The sequence below is a fragment of the Danio aesculapii genome, chromosome 3, assembly GCF_903798145.1.
Source record: "Danio aesculapii chromosome 3, fDanAes4.1, whole genome shotgun sequence".
In the NCBI taxonomy this organism is placed as follows: domain Eukaryota; kingdom Metazoa; phylum Chordata; class Actinopteri; order Cypriniformes; family Danionidae; genus Danio; species Danio aesculapii.
Window position 1 is genome coordinate 20,220,227 of NC_079437.1, and position 22,266 is coordinate 20,242,492.

At 36.3% G+C, this 22,266-nt stretch overlaps 1 protein-coding gene across 1 annotated transcript; it reads right to left on the minus strand.

Annotated features, from left to right (window-relative positions):
* Nucleotides 1-388: 388 nt before the first annotated feature.
* On the minus strand, nucleotides 389-20,618 carry LOC130217480 (aquaporin-1). Its single transcript, XM_056449594.1, has 7 exons — nucleotides 20,556-20,618; nucleotides 13,946-14,027; nucleotides 13,747-13,786; nucleotides 13,164-13,587; nucleotides 6,286-6,447; nucleotides 3,041-3,121; nucleotides 389-559 (listed from the first exon to the last, which is right to left on the minus strand). The coding sequence occupies exons 1-7, from the start codon at nucleotides 20,616-20,618 to the stop codon at nucleotides 389-391; spliced, it is 1,023 nt and encodes a 340-aa protein (XP_056305569.1).
* Between the last annotated feature and the right edge of the window lie 1,648 nt (nucleotides 20,619-22,266).

The following is a 22,266-nucleotide window of genomic DNA, read 5'->3' on the forward strand; positions in this document are numbered from 1 at the left end:
ACTAAAGGACACAATCAAAAACAGTTTGTAAAATGAACAACTTTTCCACAGAGCAGCACACAATAGCTAAACTAATGAAAAAGAAAGGTTATTTTAGTTGAATACACAGATGGAAAAAATACACTCAAACTGCTTGGCTTCACGTCCATGTGCTGGACCAGTGGAGCGAGAGATTAGATGCTGGATCAGGTTCTGTTTGGATCCGTCCCGAATACATGGTTTCAAGCAGATCTGAGATTAGAATTACACACCTGCAATCCACCAAACTCTGTCAACAATAGATGGCCTCGCTAAGACTTACTTTAATTAAGAATTAAAAACAAATTTTACAATGAACCAGTGACATCTTAAACAATATTGTACGGAGATGTGAGGTTTATTTGAATGACTATGCTTCCATATTTGGTTCAGGATCGCTGGGCTTTATGGAAAGATCTTTCAGGAGCGTCTCTTTGCATTCAGTCACCCAGTCGCCAAAGCAGCTCCAGCGAGGACGAAGCAGCAGGTCATGCAGAAACCAGGCCAGGAGAGAGCCAGAGCAAGGCCCAACCCAATACACCTGCATGAGGCCAGGTAAAATATGAAGATATTTCTCCATAATAATAAAATAATGAGACAATATAATGCACCTTTGGGATTTAATTTATATTCCAGAAATTTTCATAAAATGTTTATTTTTTATAGTCTACATTTAATGTGTAAAATGAAATGTCAAATTAAAAATAAAACAATAGTCCAAAGTTATTTATTGTAAAATTTATATAAAAGTCACCCAGCATACTTTTTATATTATATATGTAAACGTTACAAGAGTAATCAATACTAGCTTAATTTATGTTGTATTTAAAATTTTATATATATATATATATATATATATATATATATATATATATATATATATATATATATATATATATATATATATATATTATTGACAAACAGAAAAGATAGTATCAAAGAATAGAATAAGAATAAGCATTAGTTCAGTGGTTCCCAAAGTGGAGGTCGGGAGGATCACGGGGGGTCATGGGACAATGACAGGGGGTTGCTTGGTGATTTCCAAGTGAATAATTTTATTAAGCCATTAGAATTACCCTATTTCAGCCATCATCCACACAAGATAAAAATAGTAGTTTTTAATAGTAAAAAAACAACAACATGCAAATGAAAAGCCATCAGCCTTTAATTTAATTTTGGTGTGTTTACGTTAGATTAACAACACATCAATAGTATCAGCTGCAGCAGATTGATTTTATAGCACCAGGTTAAAATTCCTGACACCTTTATGGCAATCAAATACATTAAAAATAAACACAGGCCACAACTGAATATTGAGAATGATCTCTGAATGACGGTCTCCAAAGTTAAACCTCTTTAGGTGAGGTTAAAATTAAACAAAAGAATAAAAGACTATAAAAATAATATGGTTGTTAGACTTTTGCACCTTTTTTGTGTTGTCAATATGCTTGGGTTTATATAGACCTATTGTTGTGTGCGTAACATTTGCATATCTATAAATACCTCTGAGGAATTTGGGAGTCATGAGTCATTGGCATTGTTGTTTTAGGGGTCACAGGCTGAAAAGTTTGGGAACCCCTGCATTTGTTAATGTTAGTTAACCTATTTACTAACATCAATGGAGTATGAATAGTCTTGTACAGCATTTAAAAATCATACAGTACTTTATCATTTACGAATGCATTATTAAAATCCAAAGATGTGCCTGTAAATGCAGAGTAAGTTAACATGAACTAACATTTTTGAACTTAAATAACATTAACTAACATCAACAAAGATGAATATATACCTTATTAAATGTTTCACTAATTGTTTGTTAATGCTAGTAAATACATTAATAGTGTTAGGAGTAACGCATTAGAAGTAACATGAGTTACGTAATAATATTGCTTTTCTAAGTAATGAGAAAAGTAACGCATTACTTTAAAAAATAAGTAATAATATTTGAGTTACATTTTTAAAATGTAATGCAAGTTACATTTTAGTTTAATTTAATAGCTTAATTTCTGAATTAAAATTAAAGTAGTCACATTGAATCCCTCACATGATGAGAGAATGTGTTGGTTATTTTGTATATTTTGTTCATTTTAACGCAATAAAAGAATAGGGGGATTGTCTCAATGGACAGTGATTTTACTTAACTAAGACAAAAAGTACAAAGTAGTAAACACATTGCTTTAAAATATAGGGGAAGGTGTAGTTTATAAAGTGCATTGTTAAATGCAGAGCTCCTCTATTAAAAAGTATTTTGAAAAGCCTGCAGGTTCTGATAGATTTCAAGCCTCAGCCTCAGGGGAGTAACTCAATATTGTAATGCATTATTTTATAAAGTAACTTTCCTCAACACTGTTAACTAATGGACTATTATTTAAAAGTGTTACCTTTTATTATCATTTTGGGACTGAAATGTGATTCTAAATATTTTAATGCCATAAAATTATTTGTGTTCTAAATAAACCTGACAAAATGGTTCACTATGTAATCTATTACTTTGAATTTTAGTGGTTGTCATCTGTAAATCATAATAAAATGACAGGCATCATTTGGTTGAAACAAATATTAGAAGAATACATACATAATATTACTCCCAGGGCCATTTATATTGAAGTTGATAATTAGCTGCACCATGTTGATGTTTCGTAACATCTCATTTTTTACGAGGTGGGTCGTTAGTCCAACGCTCAACCCCCAACCTGGAGGACCAGGACATACACACATACATAGCTTACCCAATTCACCTATAGCGCATAACTCCAAACAGAAATGCCAACTGGCCCAGCCGAGTCTCGAACCAGCGACCTTCTTGTTGTGTGGTGACACTGCGCCACCGTGCCACCCAATAGAATGCATAATGTCTCAAAATGAAAATAATGATGTGCTACACTTTTATTGATTTGATGCTTAAAAAACCCCTTTCATCCCTATTATCATTTATTATCATGTATTATGATTTTATCAAGATTTTCTTTGCTTCAACTTCTTCGACATTTTCGTTTTCATCACACAACGTTTGTTTGCTCACCCAATGATTGTGGAAGTTCATAGTTAGCACAGCTGGACCAAATGACCTGGCAGGATTCATTCCACAGCCGGTGAAGCCGATCTGCACACACACACAAATACACAGGACAACTCTAGGTCTTGTGCCAAATTCAAACTTCATGCCAGATCACTCCTTATTTATTTGTGGCAAACAAGCAGTTCATTTGGGCTTCAGAAAGAAAAACATGAAATAAGAATTAAGCAAATGTTCATCATCCTAAATGACATGCTACTTCAGTCATATCATGTAAAGACTCAAATGAATCAATATTGCTTAAATTTAAAGCATGTCTTCATCAAAAGACAACCCAGCAGGCATGACATCAAATTGACATCAAGCATAATGTCAAGAAGCATGTCAAAAATGCTAATCAATTTAATGTTGAAAACTTGACGTCCATTTGACATCCATATAATGATTCCTTATGGACCACCAAAATAACAACACACAAAAAAATATTTAATTCATCTGAAAGCTTCAATTTCACATTCCACTAGATTTTTTATTTTCCCTACAATGCATGTAAACTAACTTGATGTCAAAACGACATCAAATTGGCATCTAAGATTGGCATCAAAAACTTTTGATGAAAATCATTTGTCAAAAAAACAAGCCAATTTGAAGACATTTGTTAAAAAATATCAAAAATCGATTACTGGACTGTCCTGTTTTTGATGGCTTGGTTAGATGTCGATTTGATGTTATTTTGACATCAAGGTAGTCAGTTGACATCAAATCAATTCACATTTTTAATTTTTTTATGTCCTTTTTGACATCAAGCTGCCTGCTGAAAACAATCAGGACCTAAAAACTGCTAAATGTACCATGTTTAAGGCTGCATTTATGCATTTACACTGCATGCTTCAAGTGACTCAATACCAATTTTTTGTGTCATGTGGCACAGATCGTATATGGCCCATGTACGTGTAAGCAGGAAAAATTCACATGGATTCCGTTTTAATCAAATCAGACTCAGACCTTGTTCACATGTGGAAATTTATCCAATATGAATCGGATCCGTGTTTTCGTGTCCGCAGTGTAAGCAGGTAGATCAGATTTTTACCTGTCAATGTGAGTCGCGCATCATTAAATTCATAGCTAAGGATGTTAAGTCTGACGTTTTCATTTCAATCCCAAACCTTAAGTCTCACACGAGAACTAAAAAAAGCTTTTATATTGTCATGTAACACAAGTATTCAAGCATGTTAGCGTACGAAAGAGAGAGCGAGAGAGCGCAATATCTGCCAAGTAACCAATATAAACTTAAATAAAACTGTTGCATACATCACGTGCATAAATCACGCCATGGACATGACATTAAAATGCCCACTTGTTTAAAAAGGCCTAGATTAAAATAAGATGGCCGAAAGAGAACTTTCCTGACATAAACTATAGTAAAACAACATGTCAAAAAGAATTTTAAAAAATGTAATTAAATACAGGAACGGAGAAAAGGGCGCTCTTTTATTTTTAGCTGTCAGTCAGCGCCCGCTCTTTTTTTTTTCCTGGTCATTGGGTGTTTGCTTGTGTGCTGTGTAAATGCAGACAATTGGATACGAGTCACTTTTAAAAGATGATGTAAGCAGGTCAGCATAAAAATCAGATACAGTCACAAAATTGGAACTGGCCATCAATATCTGCAGTGTAAATGCAACCTAACTCATGTTTAGCAACAACTCTGAATCAGTGAGCATTTACTTTGTATGAACATGAACTTCAAACATACCAGGCTCATTATGGATATGTACCCCTGTGTACATTTTTGGAGAGCGATAAATACATCCCAGGAGCTACGTTTTTTTTTGCAGTTTTTGTTTTCGTGGATCCACCAGAGGCCGCTGTTTGAGAATGTTTTGAGATCTCAAATTTCTCTCGCGAGTGCCATTCGCGCCTGCTATTCTCACGTAAATCCACTAGAAGCCGCTGTTGACTGACTGACTGACCAATCAACTGACCGATACCCCCCACCCAGTTCCTTCCCTACCTGTCAACATTGGGATGTCAAAATAAGAGAGTACCCCTCCCCCCACCTCATACAAAATACTAAATATGTTCATCTGGCTGTTTTACTGTAAATAAACAATTGAAACGGTCAGTAATATATATATATATATATATATATATATATATATATATATATATATATATATTTTAGCATTATTTACAAATAAACAGTATACATTAGAAAAAGCTGCTAATAAATTAGCAAACAGTTTAGCCGACTAAAATTAATAGCTATTATTAATTTAAAATTTGTTGTGTTTAAACAAAACCCCACCAAGATTGTCATGTTATTATTATGTGTATATATCTGTCATTCTGCTTCGCATTGCATGTGCATTATCTGTTTGGGTAGCAGCATCTATTTATCATTATGGAGCGCATCTGAAAGTCACGCACTGCTACATGAACTGACTTTTTTGAGGACTGCATAAGATGGGCAACGGCGCCTGTAATGGAAAGCAAGAGAATCCCGCCATTTTTATATTGATTTCAAAGTGTTTTCATGACTAATTAAAATGAAAGCACAGAACAGATTCACTTTTATGAGCAAGAGGCATCCCCTGGTGATTCGGTGGTATGGGTTGCGTATAGGGAGGATCAGCTCTTTAATGTTTTTTGCCATCCTTCAAAGAAAGAGAAATATGGGAAAACCTTTACAGGATGATAGCGGGATAGAGTTGTAAAGTACGGGTCCTGGGAAAAACAGGAGGGTTGACAGGTATGCCCTAAACCCAACCACTAGTGTTTTCAAAAGCAATCCAGAAAAAGAAAAGCCGCCTGATTTTTACCACGTATTCAGATCTTACCATGTTCTCACCCTGTTATTTACTTGTTTATTTTATTTTTTGTTTTTTTGCTTGACCTGCATATCTTGAATCGTTCTTTGCTAGACTCGAACTGCGTAGTTGCAGTCAGCTCTGCTCTGGTTCTCAAGTCTGCAAACATAAGCAGTGAGCCAATGAGCAAACTGGTAACAGCAGAAAAGCTGTCCTTGCAGAGGTGAGCAGTCAGCTGGTAGCACGAAAAGAAACAGAAGCCATTGGTGGCATCATACCGCCCCGGATCGTTCACTTGAAAGACGAAATGCAGCCATACGTACCTCTGGCTACATAATTTGTGCTCTCCAGAAATGCATACAGGGGTACGTATTTACAATGAGCCTGTGTTGATTTTAAACCTATTCACATTATTTCCAGTAAAATCGCTTTTGCCTTCCTTACCGCCATGAGATGACCGAGGGTGACCGACAGGCCGATGACAGCAGGGGCATTGGAGGAAAATGCTGATTTGGGATGAGTGGCAGCCTGGACACACAGCACTAGCTGGAATGTAGCAGCCATCTCCACTAACAGAGCCTGATACAGATACACCCCCGGGGCCACCTAAAGCAGGGCAAGAGCTGTTTTATCTGTTATTGTTGGACACTATCATTCTTTTTAGATTGTCTCCATCTCCTTTCCTCATTCACTCCAATTACCTGTCAGTCTATTTTGTCTGCCATCCTTTGTTTCGATCTTAAAAAATAATGAATGTGTCAGTCCTAATTTGAAGACTCCTACATTTTTTGCTTATTACACTCTAAAAAGCGATGAGTTACCTTACTTTAACCCTTTTGTAAATGCATATATGGGTCTAAAGTGACAGACTGACTTCTAACTATTTATATCTTTCTCTATATTTATAAATTTCTCAATTAACTTGCTTTTGACCATCACAAATCCTTATCTATTTCTTACATTTTGAATAAAAATAAATGTTGTTGGTATATTAGGGAGTATTGACATAAGAGAATATATTTCATGCTGAGAAACTGATTTCAAAAGATAAAACAAAAAGATTCCCAGCCAAGTATGAAATTACATAAGAAATATGGGTCATTTTAGACTCAATCTATTCATCCATCCATTCAACCCAATTGTAATCCATCCATCCATCCATTCATCTGTAATTCATCTGTAATCCATCCATCCAGGCATCCATCCATCTATCCATCCATTTATCTGTAATCCATTCATCCAGTCATCCATTTGTCCATCTGTCTATTCATCCATCCATCCATTCGTCATCCATCCCTCCGTCCATCCATCCATTTATTAATATATTATCCATATATAATACATCCATTTGTAATCCAGCTATTTGTAACCAATCCATCCGTCCATCCATCCATTAGTAATCCATCTATCCTTCTATCCATTCATCCATCCATCCGTAATCCATTTATCCTTTCATCCATCCATTCGTAATCCATCCATTACTAATCCATCTATTCGCAATCCATCCATCCATCCATTCATAATCTATCCATCCATTCAATCGTAATCCGTCCATCCATCCATCCATCCATCCATCCATCAATTCGTAATCCTTCCACCCTTCCATCCATCCATCCATCCATCCGTAATCCATCCATCTTTCCATCTTTCCATCCATCCATCCATCCATCCATCCATCCTTCCATCCATCCATCCATCCATTTATCCATCCATATGTAATACATCTATTCGTAATCCATCTATTCTTAATCCATCCATCCTTCCATCCATCCATCCATCCATCAATCCATCCATCCATCCATCCATCCATCCACCCATCCGTTATCCATCCATTAGTAATCCATCTATTCCTAATCGATCCATCCACTCATAATCTATCCATCCATCCATCCATCCATCCATCCATCCATCCATCCATCCATCCATCCATCCATCCATTCATAATCTATCCGTTCGTCCACCCATCCATCCATCCATCTGTAATCCTTCCATCCATCCATCCATCCATCCATCCATCCATCCATCCATCCATCCATCCATCCATTCATAATCTATCCGTTCGTCCACCCATCCATCCATCCATCTGTAATCCTTCCATCCATCCATCCATCCATCCATCCATATTTTGCATTTTCCTCAACTTTTTGTGAAACACATAAACACACCAGGGCCCCATTTTCCCGTCAAACTTTCTATTTTTCTTGCTGCTTCTTATTTTGACACTCTCCTACCGTTTCCTTGTCCTCTGTGATTTAAAGAGCTGTTTCTTTGCTAGACTTCATTCCCCGTTTCAGATTTTCAAAGATTTACCTTTTCTCCCCAACCCGTTCGACTGTTCAGTCTTTCTATTAAAATGTCTCCGCATTTCTGGGTAATATCTCAAAGTTTTTGAAACATAAGGGGATAAAAGAAGAAAAAGCAGCATTCCACTTTTACGGATGCTCTGTTTTATCATGGTGAACAGGAAAGGTACAACATATCTGTATATGGGGTTTCTATGCGTACTGCATTTTGTATTTTGTTAACTGACAACCACCAGCAGTTAATCAAAATTAGAATCTGAATTACCTAATTAGAGAATTACTTTTGCATGTCACAATGAAATTAAAAATAACTTGCAAGAAATCATTAAATTAGATTGTGGGATAAATTAGAATGGCTTAATAGCTTTGCAATTACCCAGAGTTAACATAATAATGGTGAAATAAGTCTAGGGTTTTATTGAGCAAACGTATTAACTAAAGACCTAGGAATGTTTTAGAAAATCTAAATGGTATCTTTTAAATGAGATTTTCACAAGTCTCAAGAAAACAAATCAAGTGGCAATTATTAAACTACATTGAGTTTTGACCCTGACAAATTTGGCTACATTGGATACTGATAACAAAACACAGAGATAAGAAGAACAATATCACAGAAATCAGAGATATGAAGATCCAAAGGGCAGATCAGAAGAGCACAGAAATCAGAAGTTGAAGGAAGAATATGCGAGGATACAGAAATTAGACAGTATAAAACACAAACAACATACAATCATTGTCAAAGAGAATGTTCAGAGCCATGGCCAGAATAGTATTACATTCACATTAACTGTAGATAAACTTATAATTAATCAATCATATCTAGCTCTTGTTACATTTGAAGTATATGTTACACACAAAAAAATCAATATATTTTTTTATTTCTATATTCTATATCCTTTATGTTTCTGTATTTTGTGTTTTCCCTTTATTTTTGGTTGTGAATTGAATTATGGGACGTTAATCTCTACTCTGTCAACAATTGATGTTGAAAATGCAACTGTACTGTTTAACAAAGTGACTTTTTAATTTAAAATAATGTATAAGAAATATAATTATAGAGAAAAAAGTGTAAAATGACAGAAAACGTATTGGCAGTTTATTACAAGGTGTTGTACCATAATATAAAACACTAACCTAGACAGTATATCACTTTAAACTATTAAAAATGTTAATAAAAGTCATTTTTCTAACTCCTAAAAGTTAACAGTTGTTGAAAGAAAGATCAAGGTCACATAATGCAAGTCAAAAGCAAAAAAAAAAAAAAAAAACTTATCATAAAATATGGAAAACGGCTAATTTACTGATATTTTTTACTGTGATTATTATTTGCTGTATAATCTCCAGATACTGACTCTTTATTTTCTTGATAGCCTACAACATTTCATTTGCGATATCTCCATCAACCAATTTTAATGCAGATTTTAGAATTGCACGTCTATTGTAAAATGTGAATAACAGTTATAAACATTCATTTTAGGGCAGCATGGTGGCACAGTGGGTAGCGCTCTTGCAAGAAGGTAGCTGGTTCAACCCTCACCTGGGTCAGTTGGCATTTCTGTGTAGAGTTTGCATGTTCTCCCTGTGTTCACATAGGTTTCCTCTGGGTGCTCCGGTTTCCCCCACAAATCCAAAGACATGTGGTTTGGGTGAATTGGGTAAGCTAAATTGTCCGTAGTGTATGCGTGTGTGTGAATGAGTGTGTATGGATGTTTCCCAGTGATAGGTTGCAGCTGGAAGGACATTCGCTGCATAAAACATATGCTGGATAAGTTGGCGGTTCTTTCCACTGTGGCGACCCCAGATTAATAAAGAGACTAAGCCGAAAAGAAAATGAATAAATAAATGAACATTCTTTTTTTTTTTTACCCAGAAGAAGGAGAAGATGTGCATAAACTAAAATAGAAATGTGTTACTTTAAAAAAAATTACTTGATAGATTAAATTAAGTGCCTACATTTGACAGACAAAATTACTTTCCCCTAACGTTAATTGGATAGCACCAATATTATCACACATCATCTGAAATGTTGTTTCATTTATTTTAAAACATGCCTGAGCTGAAGTCCCTCACCAAAATGATTTCCATCTTGCATGAGGGATTAGATAAGAAATAAGCTCCACAGTGGCTTTGTCAGTTGCAAAAACTTCAATTCTTTTTTTGTGATATTTGGCACCAGTTTGTCAGGAAGCTGTAATTTTGTACACTTTATCTCAGTGTTTGGAAATTGATAAACATACTATATCCAAATATTTTTTGCGCTAAGCCAGTTTCGCACATTTGGAGCCACTGTTGTTTGCTAAAGGAACTATGTTTAATTTTTCTCCAATCTCATGTGATGTGCTCAAACAGAGAAAAAGAAAAGGCGATCAATAAAACAGATCTGATCTAGAACACATACAGATGAAGTCAGCATTATTGTGGCTCCTGAATTATTAGAGCCCCTGCATACTCCCCTCCCCAATAATTTTTTTCAGCGCACTTTTAAACATAATAGTTCTTTTATATTTGGCATGATGACAGTACTAGTTTTACTAGATATTTTTCAAGACACTAATCTTTAGTTTAATGTGCCATTTAATCCATTGAAGCCTACCGGTAACTTTAGTTGCCGAAGTTCATAGTTGCCATTTTCTTTTTATAAATAATTTTTTATGTGTTATCCATGTTTAATTTCTCAATGACATGCAAGCAAACAACCAAATAAAAGATTTTAAGAAAGAAAAAAAAAAGGAATTGATTTACTTCCTGCTTTCAACTTCCTACATCTAATTCCAGGATGCAAAATGGAGGCAAACCCTCCCAAATAAAGACAAATTTCATGTTAAAAATTTTTTTTTGTTTACAAATATATACCAACATAATCATAAAGGTCTCTAGATTCATACAAGCAAAACAAATATTTTAAGAGATCTATAGTTTTATGTGTACTTTGTCAAATGTTCAAGCGGCAACTATAGTAGCCGGTGGGAAAATACCTTACATCAGGCATGTCCAAGCTTGGTGGATGTCAAGGAGGGCCGGTGTCCTGCAAAGTTTAGTTCCAACCCCAATCAGACACACCTGGGCTAGCTAATCAAGCACTTACTAGGCTTTCTAGAAACATCCGTGCAGGTGTGTTGAGGCAAGTTGGAGCTAAAATCTGCAGGACACCGGCCCTCCAGGACCGAGTTTGGACACCCCTGCCTTACATAAACGATGGCAAATTAGGGAATAATGTGTTAATCAAGGTTATTGGCCTTGTTTAATGTTTTTTTTTGTTTGTTTTTGCTTTCATAATACCCCATTTAAAAATAACCCTTTAACTAATATCTTTACTTTAAAGTAGGCTTTTTTATACACAATTTGATACACAGCAAAACCATCAGAGTAAAACTAACTTCTACTCTTCCCTCTCCCACAAAGATTTAATATAACACAGAGAATAATGAACTCCTGCTGTTAAAAACAACGTAGGCTCATTCTGAAAACATAGCCTCATATACATTTCTGGAGATCGCGAATTTTGTAGCCAGAAGTATAATGAGTTTTTGAACGAACACTACAGGGCGGTATGACGCCGTTCCTTTTCGCGCGTACCAGCTGACCGCTTACCTCCGCATGGACAGCTTTTCCGCTGTAACCAGTTTGTTCCGTTAGCTCAGGATGTACGTTGGCGGACTTGAGATGCAGAGAGGAGTTGACCATAACGACGGGGTTTGAGTGCGGCAAAGAGCGGTTCCAGAAAGCGGGTAACACAAAAACAGAATCTAAAAAATAAAATAAACAATTAAATAACAAGGTGAGAATGTGGTCAAATCTGAAAACGTGGTAAAAATCAGATGAAGGCTTTTCTTTTTCTGGATTGCTTTTGAAAATTGTTGGTTGGGTTCAGAGAAGTGGGTGAACGGGTCAATCAATAAAATTAATTGGATTTAGGGAAGGAGGAGGGTGTGTCAGTCGATTAGTCAGTCAGTTAGTCGTTCAGTCAGTCAACAGCAGCTTCTAGTGGGTGTACGCGAGAACAGCAGGTGCGAGTGAAGAGAAATTTGAGATCTGAAAAAGCGTACACAGCGGCCTCTGGTGCATTCGCGAAAACAAAACCTGCAAATAAACGTACCCCCTGGGACGCATTTCGCAGTCTCCAGAGATGTATATAGAGGTTGTATATATGAGCCTTGGTTGGTTAAAAAGCAGAATCACTAAAGAAAAACACAAAACTACAACCAAATTCAGTCAAACCCTTAAGCCCTGCTGTCCAAACAGACATGGGCATTGTCTAAATTGCTGCCTTTTCTACATGGTTTGGCTGTTCGTCCACACACAAACAAAGTATAAGGTCACTGAAACCAAAATTTTTGAAAACTCATGTCAGATATATATATATATATATATATATATATATATATATATATATATATATATATATATATATATATATATATATATATATATATATATATATATATATATATATATATATATATATATATATATATATATACATATATATATATATATATATATATATATATATATATATATATATACATATATATATATGTATATATATATATATAAATACATAAACCTGGAGAAATTAAATGCAAAACATGTTCATATGGGACACAATTGACAAGGATAAATGCATGAAACCATTTTTTAAAATTTGGGCACAACTGGGTTGAAGACTTAACTAAGTTGATTTGGTTAATTTGGCAAGTCATTGTATAACAATGGTTCTGTAAATAGTTGAAAAATTATTGCTTAAGGGGGCTAATAATATTGACCCTAAAAAAGTTTTAAAAACTGCTTTTATTCTAGCTGAAATAAAACAAATAAGAATTTCTCCAGAAGAAAAAAATATTATAGGAAAACTGAAAATTCCTTGCTCTGTTAAACATCATTTGGGAAATATTTGAAAAAGAAAGAATTCACAGGAGGCCTAATAACTTTTTACTTTAGCTGTCTATTAGTAGAACCAGAGCATACTGTAGATGTCTGAGTCATATTAGAAGACATCTAGGATCACAAACATCTCACCTCATTAATCCCCAGGTTGCTACTTAGGGTAGTTGGTGCAACAACTAAAAGGAGAGCACAGGCACTAAGGGCAGCAAGCAGCTGGACTCCAACCAACAGGACTCCCCGCCAAGGGCTCACCTTCAAGCCTGCAACCAATGCCAGGGTAATTACTGGGTTGAGATGCACCTCACCCAGACAGACACAAGCCAGAGCCACTGATACTCCAAAAGCCAAAGAAACGTGCAGTGGGTCTGGTGTGGATACCAGAGAAGAGTCCAACGTCGGCAGGGGTTCATCTGGGATGGAGACCACAGACAGAGACCCAGCATGTGGCCACAGCATGGCAGAAGAGAGGCTGATGAAGAGGAAAAAAATGGTTCCCAAAAATTCACAGAACACGTCACGTAGAAACAAGCCAGACAGTATGTCTGTCAGGATCAAACTGAACAATGGTTTCATGATGCTTCTTCCTTTGATCATGTCACACTGGACCGAAGACTTTTATGGAGAGACATTTACAAGTTTGCTTAAATGTCGTTCTTATATTCAGTCCTTAGCACAGGACCCTGTGACGTCTTCAGGTAGATCCCTCAGCTTTCACCCTGCCTTCTTTTGTTTACTGGCCTGATCTTTCCTCAACATTGTTGTAGCAAAGGTTTGCAGATTCTTCAGGTGCTAAGTGAAAAACGAAACAGTACCAGGCACTTGTTTCAGAGTCTTTCCGTATGCTAAACGTCTTCTTTCCAGCACAGATTGGATTTCCTTATCAAAAACCAGCAGTCCTCCCTCTGGGGTTTCACCTGCCTGAGGGACTAAGCTTGAGGGTCTGACTTGATTCAGTCCCTTTATTGAAAAGGCTCTCATGTATTCCTCTGAGCTGGTCTTCATCTGAAAGGGATTAAGACGTGTCAGATATCCAACATTGCACTAAGTACCTTGTGAGTGTTGAGGCGAGGAATGATTAGATCTTTGCTGACAATTGAAATCAGCGAGGAGCCAAATCATTTTGTGAAGATACAAACAAGCACATACATTCAAGTAAACATAAGAGTGCTATTCTAAAAGATGTGGCCAGTGGCTATGCCTCTTCATCCTTTTCGCCAGCAAGCCCTCACAAAATGACTGACAAGAAAGTGTGGAAATGAATATTGCGATAACTTGCCCGACCCCAACAATGGACGCACAGTTTGAGACTGAGCTTCTGTGACTTTCTATAGAGGTCATAGAATGAATGTAGGACTAATCAGCATATGGTTGATATCAGGTTACATTTTTAGGGGGAAATTAGCTGAATCTTCTGTATATGACAAGGCTTTTGACAGAAGGACACTTGGAGGACTCAAGGTAGAGGAAGCAACCTATCATTTTGTAAAGCCTTTCTGTTTGAAATGGATGGAAAAGACATGGAATTGGTTTGTGTAACGGGTAATCCTGAACTAAAATGACAGATGCACTGCTAGTTAAGGAGTACAATTTGGTTATATTACAAAAATGTCATGTTTGTTTTTATATACTTACAGTTTTTTATGATTGTAAGGAAATATATACACCCCAAATCAGAAAAAGTTGACACTGTATGTAAAACGCAATTAAAAAAACGAAAGTAGTCATTACCAAATGTACTTTCACTTGTATTTTATTGCAGACAATACAACAAACATTTTTTAATGTGTTCCTCATGATTTTTATTTCAGGATTTTTTTTTTGTTCTTGCAACACATTTTACAGTTTTTCTGAGTCCCTTTGGTACATTTCTCAAATCAGAATTGAAATTTGCAAAACAGTAAGTGCATTCCTCAAAACAACACGTACAAATAGCAAAATCTAGTCTCTTGCTAAAAATCCTTAGTTCATCTCTTGAAACTAAATCTTTGTGTATGGATAAGATAGTCAAATTACTTAGTCATGTTGTCAATACTACAGTGTACTCTGGAGGGCTGTTCTAATGTAAACTATGGCTACATTTTTTTATTTTGGCTATTTGTACTAATTTGTTGACAGATCATGTCATTGTGATACAGAAAGGAAAAGTCAGCACTGCATAGAACAAAGAAAAAAACAAACCGAAAGTAGAAATGTGAACATAGGACATTCTCTTTTGAGATCCACCTTCATTAGAAAAAGTGAAGATTAACCTGGGAGAAATTTACCAATTGTAGACAGATTTAGAAAAAAAAACTCTAATGGAAAGTATAGAAAGATTATGACAAAATATTATGACAACTTGTTCAGCCATTTTGCATGTAAAGACTTATGCCATGAACAAACAATTACAGTTTTTCTCAGTCACTTTGGTGCATTTTTCACAACACTATTTACATTTGCACAACAGTTCTCAAAACAGTTATTCATTTGTGCACATCATTGTAGCAGTTTCTCATTCCTTCCAACAAATCGTGAATGCTTTTGAACAAGCATCAACTGCTTTCATACAACTCTCTGCTGTTTTATAACATTATCATTTGCTTATGTCATGTCAGTCAAAATTAACTAAACTTGTGAATGCTGAATAGTCATTCCATATAAAACTAAGAGTCCTCATTTCATTACTTGAGTCATTTCATGTAAAAATGTTGAACTAGTTGTCAAAAATCTGTCAAGCAAATTTTATAAAACCTTTTAAACCTTTTTTCCCCTAAAAATATCTTCTAAAAAAAAAACTTCTAAATTCAACAATTTCATGAATAATTTAACAGACCTATGTTTGTTGTAGGTTCAGTTCCAATATGTACTGCAATATTGTTTACAGTTGTGCACTGTTCTATCCAAAGGGAGTTTATGTTTGTTGTAAATAAGGGTGTATTTATTATTTTGCAAAGAGCATATATATATATATATATATATATATATATATATATATATATATATATATATATATATATATATATATATATATATATATATATATTTGGGCAACGCAGCGGCGCAGTAGGTAGTGCAAGAAGTCACAGCAAGAAGGTTGCTGGTTCAGGCCTCGGCCTCCAGGTGCTCTGGTTTCCCCCACTGTCCAAAGACATGTGGTACAGGTGAATTGGGTAGGCTTAATTGTCCGTAGTGTATGAATGTGTATGGATGTTTCCCAGAGATGGGTTGCAGCTGGAAGGGCGTCCGCTGCATAAAAACATATGCTGGATAAGTTGGTGGTTCATTCTGCTGTGGTGACCCCAGATTAATAAAGGGACTAAGCTGAAAAGAAAATGAATGAATATATATATATATATATATATATATATGTTTGTATGTTATAATGGACAGTGACTTTCGACATTAAAAGTGTCTGTCTGTAATGTTAAATAAAACAAAAACCTCAAAATTAAAATGTCATATTATTTGTAACTTCAGTAAAGTTCAAGTCACAGTGTTGTTGTAGTGCAACTGTGTTTGGACCATTGAAATGGACAAAAAAGAAAAAATGTTAGGTTTTGTTGACAGTTTTATTTATATTATTTTATTTCATCTCATTAATGGAAGAACAGGGAAAATGTACACTTCGTTTTTCTGAAACTTGGAACACATTTCAGGTCTGAAGAGGTTAAAAGTAGGTTAGAATGGTTGACCCACTTCTCTTAAGTATTCAGAAATGTGAAACTCTTGGCTGGAATATGCAAGATAAAATCCTCCACTGTAGACTTTGATCCAGGGTGATCGTGTATAACCTAAACCAGGGGATTTCAAACAGATGCTAAGGGTTCCCAAATATGAACAACTTCATGTTAAAGACCCCATACTAAAGTGTAAAGACAGGCTATTGTCAATAAACAAAAATGTGAACTAGGCAATTGATAAAACCACAAAATAATTTGGAATATCTGGAAAACCATTGACCTACAGTGTGCTGTGGGCCATATATAAAAAAAATCATATTACCAAAATCTACTTTTCTGTGAAATTCAAGCAAATATCTGTCATTGGAAAGAGAGCTAAGGTACACAAATGATACCAATGACTCAAAGTATATTTAGCTGTTGTCTAAAAAAAAAGTCTGTCTGTATTGCTAAGGTCAGACCGGTATTAAGATTCCAGTTCAATATTCTCGTCTCAGTAGGTTGATGGTGTCTTATCTTACAACCTCAGTCTGCGGTTTAAGCCGGCTCTCAGATTTATGTTCATTTGGTTCAGTCTCTCCCCCGGACAGGGTTGGGTTTATATTCATTGTCCATCCTCAACCTGTGGCCATCTGTAAATCGTTTTCTGAGAGTCTGCAGCGCGTCTGAAACCAGGTACTAAATCTAATCAGGCCACCCCTCCTGCATTTGAAGATTACATTTGGTCACCCCACCAGCACAAGGTCTTTGTTGTGTAAAAAGTGTAGAAGGATATCATTTTGGGTTGGACTCCAATGGTGGAATCAAATTTACACAGGCCTCTGGGATTTTACTGGCGCTTGTTCTTTTAGCGAATTTTCTCTGGAAGCATAAGTCAAAGTACTCAGATCAAAGTGATCAGTTCATAACAAAGAGAATATCATGATAGATAGATAGATAGATAGATAGATAGATAGATAGATAGATAGATAGATAGATAGATAGATAGATAGATAGATAGATAGATAGACAGATAAATTGGATGGATGGATAGATAGTCTATCATATTACTAAAGCTTCATAACCTCAATGAATATAAGAAGAATTTGGTGAATGATTGAATGAATGAATGAATGAATGAATGAATGAAAAATGCAGGCAATATTGCCCATTGGAGGAGGCGTACCTCTAGCAAAGTCTTCAAATGACAGCCGCGATAATTGCCTACTGTGTTTGGTCATCTCTATGTCAAATTTTTGATAAGGTGAAAACTTATATGAAGTTGTGTGATTTCAGCATTAGAGGAGGCATACATTTCTGCTCCATTTAGCAAGTTTTCTGACTCATTACTCATTTTTAATGAACAAAGTGGATGCAGTTCTTGGATTTTAGTCCATTTTAGACCATTTCATTTAAAGGATGGTGAAAAGGAGACAAGATACATGTATTAGTGAGAAAATAGCCATCAGCCATGCTTATGTCTACCTATTTTTATGCACATTCTTTCAACTATATTGCATAAAAAATGAATGATTAATGGGCTTGCCAAAATGTGCATAAAAAACTCATGCGCACAACTGAGAAGGATAAACTTTTTACAGAATAAATTCCAGCATGCACATTAAAGAAGTTGTGTACTTAAACTACTTATTTAAAATAAGCTAAATCAACACAATTCTTGTTTTATTTTTAATCCATTTAAATTTGTAAAAAGTTAGCTTAATTGATTTATGTTGGGACAACATGAAGGAATTATGTGGAACCCAGCATTTTTTACAGTTTAGGTTTAGTTAGCATTTTGGATGGAAACACAGCTAATTAAGTCAGACTAAAGGCTGAATTACACTTCTGCGTCAATCGCACACGTATGGTCCAGTGCAGCCTTTGCGGGGTCGCATACCCCTCACCGCACACCTCTCAAAAAATTTAACAACACGTCGCAACGAGTGTGGGTGGGGGTGAGAGCCCCACGAACCCGTTGGAGCGAGTGTCGAGATGGAAACTTTTGTTATGTTTACCTCATGACCAAAGTTGTTGCACGTCCGCCGGCTCCTGCCTTAGAATGAGCGAGTTTGAGTCACAGAAAAAACAAAACACCAGTGAAAAAAACGACACAGAGGAACATAAAACCTCACTGCCAGCTAGCATTTCAGAAGTGTTATTGCAGAGCAACACAAACAGCATGCAGAAATATAAATGCATGGCTATGCGCATCGCAGGTGCCGTGGGTCATGGCGATTGCTCTAAGCAGAAGTATAAGTGCATGCCTTCCGCGTAGTTGTGCATTTATATTTCTGGATGCTGTGTGTGTTGCTCTGCAATGACACTTCTGAAACGCTAACTGGCAGTCGGCTATGTTAAGTTTCTCTGTATCAAGCTCCTCCACGGGACATTTTTCAACACTCAATCCATTGGGCTCGCTGCTTTTAGCACCGCGCACGCTAGTCATCACTACCATACCGACCAATCACAGAGCTTGCGCTAAGCGTTGTTGTGATGTGTAGTTACATTTTTTTTGGGAGCTGCATCGGTGTCAGCCATGGTGAGGGCTATGCGGCCACGCAAAAGCTGTGCTGTCTCATACGCGTGCGCTTGCCGCAGAAGTATAAATCAGCCTTAAGTTGAATTTTAAGACTAAGTTGAAGCTGAAGTCAGTGTAAGGATGGCTGTATCTCCTTAATATCAGACCCTGAGAACTGTAATAGAATTCGAGGCAAGACCACGAGATTTGTCAGGCAATAAACTTTCTAATCTGAGAAGAAGATCAGCTAGGAAATCAATTGTTCAACTGTCTCAGTCACCCACCCTGAGCCCCCTCTCTGCCCTGTACTTTACCTTCTCTACCAGAACAGGTCACTAACACTCCTCCATACAGAATGTCCAAGTTCTCAATACGGTGTGTCTTGTGAAATTTTAATTTTTCGCTTTCATGTTTGGTGTCATTTTAAATGTCTCTGTGTGATTGGTAAAGTGGTATACATTTCACAGTCATATTTCACAATTTCCCTTATATCTGTTGATGTTGTATATTTCTGAATTGGCTTTTTATTATTTGATTACGTAATAGGATACACTTTCATCTGGAAAATAAAGTGTTCAGTTTTGATTCATTCTGAATTCTCTTGAAATCTTTTATATCCAGTAGATTATGCGGAGTTTGCGCTACCGCTATGTTGTGACATGATTTTATCGATTTTTAAGGTGCATTTGGCTGTATCGAGCAGTGTGGCATGCAGCATGAATACCTTTTAATTATTTAATCACTGATTTAACAAGTTGTATAGAAATGACTAAATTACCTACTCTACGAGTGAGCAGTAGGCAACCGGACTAACTGGGTATTAGTTAACCCTGCATCCTCTGACTAACTTCAGAGTGTGGAGATAATGTCTGTGTAAAGAAACACAACCCCAGGGTGTAGAACTCTAAGCGGTCTTTGGTCTCTAATGAACGTATAACTGTAGAGTATGTGATCAGATATAAATCAAAAACTTATGAACGATGAATGTGATTCGTTCTTACTATTTGAAATACAGTCTAAATTTTACGGTCACTTAAAATTGGAGTCAGATTAAATTCTGAGCTGAAAACAAATATATATAAATTCGAATAAAAAACACAATTCTTTTCAGAAGCGCTAAAAAAGGCTTACACACATTTAACCTTCAGCCTTGCTGTTAGTTTCGTCATTGGGCTAATAGGTGGACTTTTACATCAGTCTACTTACATTTAAACTTGTAGCTCGAGCAAGGCCACCTGTAACACACACACTTAACCTATAGATGTGTCCTTCACTCAAGAGTTTCATTCATCATTAGGCCCATACATAGGTTGGGTTACACCCCCGCACACACCTCTAAGTCCCCATAATCGAAGGCGATGACACATCCATTTTCACGCCCTGTCTTCCAGGCTGCCTTTCACCAGTGAGGGTGAAGCTGTGTGTCATGACCATCCAGCTGATAGCTCTGGTCTGTTGACTGCTAGCTGACCTTGGGTAACACACTCACAGGCATCTAAACTTCAGACTAATGCTGGATGGCCACCATATGCTCACTGTTTGACCAATTTATTGTGTAAACAAGTTCAACGGCCAATTTATGCAAATATCCGATCAACTAATCACATTGCAGTAAGTCAATCTATACAGTAATATAGGTGTGGCAAAGACTAAACATCGAAATGGGAATGAACAATGATTTAATATGTGAAATTGTTGTTGGTGCCAGACTGGCTTGTCTGAGTTTTTGAGAAACTGCAGATCTACTAGGATTTTCACACACAACCAACCCTGGAGTTTATAGAGAATGGTCTAAAAAAGGAAAATATTTATTGTGTGGTAGTTCTGTTTGCTAAAATGCCTTGTTTATGCCAGAGACCAGAGGATAATGGCCAGAGTGGTTTGAGCGGAAGAAAGACAAGCCGCAAGAGTGACTTAAGTAATTACCTTGTTACAACCAAAGTATGCAGTAGAACATCTCTTAATATTTGACTCCTTCCAGAATTGTGCTTGCTACATTTCAAGAAATGTCCATTAATTGCAACATTGGCTCATTCAGAAAACGTAGCCCTATATACATTTCTGGAGATTGCAAATTATATAGCCTAAAGAACGTATGGCTGCATCTCGTGTTTAAATCGAATGCTACAGTGCGGTATGACAGCGTTCCTTTTTGCGCTAATCAGCTGACCCCCTACCTCCGTATGGATGGTTTTCCCGCTGTTACCAGTTTGCCCAGTAGCTCGCCATGTACGTCGGTGGACTTGAGACGCAGAGAGAAGTTGACCAGGATGGGTCAATCGGTGCTTTTGAAAACACTATTGGTTGGGTTCAGGGAAGGAGGGGGGAGTGGGTCAGTCGATCAGTCAGTCATTCAGTCAACATCGGTCTCTGGTGGATTTATGTGAGAACAGACGGCGCAAATGGCAGTCGCGAGAGAAATTTGAGATCTCAAAAAACGTACACAGGAGCCACTGGTGGAGAACTGCAAAAAACGTAGCTCCTAGGACGTATTTGGTGTTCTCCAGAAATGTATATAACGGCATGTATATTTCAGAATTAGACTGGGTTGATTAATTTACTCAAACTGGAACTATATACATCAAATGTAGAATTACAGTAAACTGAATCCATTATTATTGTAAAATAATGCAAAATACTTATATATGATTGTGAATGATTGATTCTGTTACTAATTGTTGTTTATTTTATTGTTAAACTACTTAAACCACTAACAGAGTCGACATTTTCCAGCAGTTTTTGCTTTATTTAAAGTTACTAACCTCAAACCAGATACCACATGACATGTCTAAACCCCAATGTTTTGCATTTTCATCATATATAAGTGTCCACTTTCCTACCTAATCTGCAATTGCCTCTCTGGCTATACCACTAACTGTACTCTCTCTCAAAAACAAAATTACTAATGGTTTGCTTCTTAGACTTTACACACCTAAAACTTGCCTATACAGCACTTGTTCACTGTTGCTCTTATAGTTGTGTAAATTGCTTCCTTGTCCTCATTTGTAAGTCGCTTTGGATAAAAGCGTCTGCTAAATGACTAAATGTAAATGTAAATATTATAATTTTTTTTTTA

What these genes read in the sequence shown, in the direction of transcription:
- LOC130217480 (XM_056449594.1), bottom strand. Translation starts at nt 20,618, where the DNA reads ATGACACACAGCTTCACCCTCACTGGTGAAAGGCAGCCTGGAAGACAG. An exon ending in AGTAAACAAAAGAAGGCAGG is followed by an intron (nt 13,588 to 13,746) that starts GTGAAAGCTGAG and finishes ACCATTGTTCAG; the next exon opens with TTTGATCCTGACAGACATAC. An exon ending in GCAACCTGGGGATTAATGAG is followed by an intron (nt 6,448 to 13,163) that starts GTGAGATGTTTG and finishes GCCCTGCTTTAG; the next exon opens with GTGGCCCCGGGGGTGTATCT.